General features: G+C 46.1%; 1 protein-coding gene across 1 annotated transcript; it reads left to right on the top strand.

Moving 5' to 3' along the window:
- The first annotated feature begins 469 nt into the window (after nucleotides 1-469).
- Nucleotides 470-1473, top strand: LOC131322502 (uncharacterized). Its single transcript, XM_058353852.1, has one exon. It carries the CDS (start codon nucleotides 645-647, stop codon nucleotides 1209-1211), a length of 567 nt encoding a protein of 188 aa, XP_058209835.1. The 5' UTR covers nucleotides 470-644; the 3' UTR covers nucleotides 1212-1473.
- The last annotated feature ends 281 nt before the right edge of the window (nucleotides 1474-1754 follow it).

Raw genomic sequence — 1754 nt, 5'->3', positions numbered from 1 at the left:
TCGATATACAGGGCCAAATTGATTTTTTAATCCCGTGCATCAAATAGGCACAAACGCTAATCTATCAATATACTATAGAAATGTATTTGAGTTTATGTGTCTGAGCCTCAGAAGTCTTCAAATTTCTATCCCTAATTTCTTGGACTTTTCACTTTTTTTTTTATAAAAAGGAGGAGAGAGAGAAGGGAAGACAGAAAATTATTCTATGCCAATGGATATCATCACATGATATTCCAAATTTATTTTTTATTACAGGTCTTTCAATATATAGAATGACATCAATGCCAGAGTGCATCGAACACAGAATTTGATAAAATATTAAACTATTTTTTTATCAAGTAGCGTTTTTACCTGTTCGATACAAGAATTTGAAAATAAACAAATAATTTTTTTTAATCTCATGCATTAAACGAACAAAAATGCTAATCAAATGAAACGCAAAAGGAAAACCGGGGCAGGTGGAGTGGGACAACGCAAGCCAATAATTGTGTTTAAGACCACAAATGCCCAACACAACCAAACCAATCCACCATTCCACCCTCGAGCGACGGCCACCCTTGTGGTGGATCGAAAAAGGTAGATTCAACCACGGATTCTCATAGACTTTCTCTCTCTCTCTCTCTCTCTTTCTCTCTCTCTCTCAAATGGAGACCTCTTATAGGACGACGACGACGAGACCAAACGCTCACCATCACACCCTCACCCGTAGAAACTCAATCGCCACGTCGGTTGTCGTCCCGGGAAAGCTCACCCTCCCGCCAAAGCTGCCCCACCACTCCTCCGCCAGCTTCCCCGCCTCCACCGCCGGCTACGGCGGAGGCGGCTCCTCCTCGTCATCAACTACATCTTCGTCGCAGTCGTTCCCAGCCGTCGATTTCGAGCTCATCTCGATCAAGCCCCTTTCTTACACCTCGCTCAAGGACCTCCTCCCCTCTCCCGCCGTCCAATCCCCAACCTCTTCCGCTCCCGCCGCCGCCACTGCCGGTGGTGGGTCCGGGTACGAGATCTCCATTCGCAACCGGCTCGTGAAGCAGGCCGCCTGGGCCTACCTCCAGCCCATGTCCACCTCGCCCGATTCCTCCCCTGCTGGCCGCCACCTCCTTCACCGCATCTGGGCCAGAATCTCCGATTTTCTCCGGTTTTTCTCTCGGGCCTTCACCCGAGCCTTCGATCGGGTTCTCCGAGCGGTTCGGATCGGGAGCTCAAGATAACAGCAACAGTAAAACGGTAACGGCGCTTGTTACTGTGTCTCTAGAATCTACATTTTGTTTCAGTCTGCCGGGTTTTTTTTTTTGTGGTTTCTTTCTCTTCGTGAGTTAGCCAGGCAATGATGAGTGTATAAATTAGAAACGCCAAGGGGCAATATAGTGATTTACTAATCTGCAGAGATGAGATATAACATGGAAAAGAATTGGTGCATTGGATATTTTGGGGAAAATTACTTTTTTCAATATAACGCCATTTCTTATGCCAGGTAGAGTTTGTTTGATTGTTCTCAAGTATTCGGTCCTTGTAATTCATTTCCATGGACATACCATATGTCAAAATGTAGAGGTGAACGTGAGCCACCGCGTCTGGATTTGTCTCACCAAACAGCTCTCACGAGGTTGTGTTGGCCAGCATCGAACAGAATACTGTTGCGGCTCTTTTTTTCTTTTTTGATGGGGGAGGGCGGAGGAGCTGGTGAAGTGGACTGTTGATTTCCATTCTTCTGCGTGCATTAGCTTAAGCCATCTAATTAGACTTCCAGGACA

Source organism: Rhododendron vialii, chromosome 4a (genome assembly GCF_030253575.1).
Source record: "Rhododendron vialii isolate Sample 1 chromosome 4a, ASM3025357v1".
Lineage (NCBI taxonomy): Eukaryota > Viridiplantae > Streptophyta > Magnoliopsida > Ericales > Ericaceae > Rhododendron > Rhododendron vialii.
This window is presented reverse-complemented; position numbering and strand designations above follow the sequence as displayed.

What these genes read in the sequence shown, in the direction of transcription:
- LOC131322502 (XM_058353852.1), top strand. Translation starts at nt 645, where the DNA reads ATGGAGACCTCTTATAGGACGACGACGACGAGACCAAACGCTCACCAT.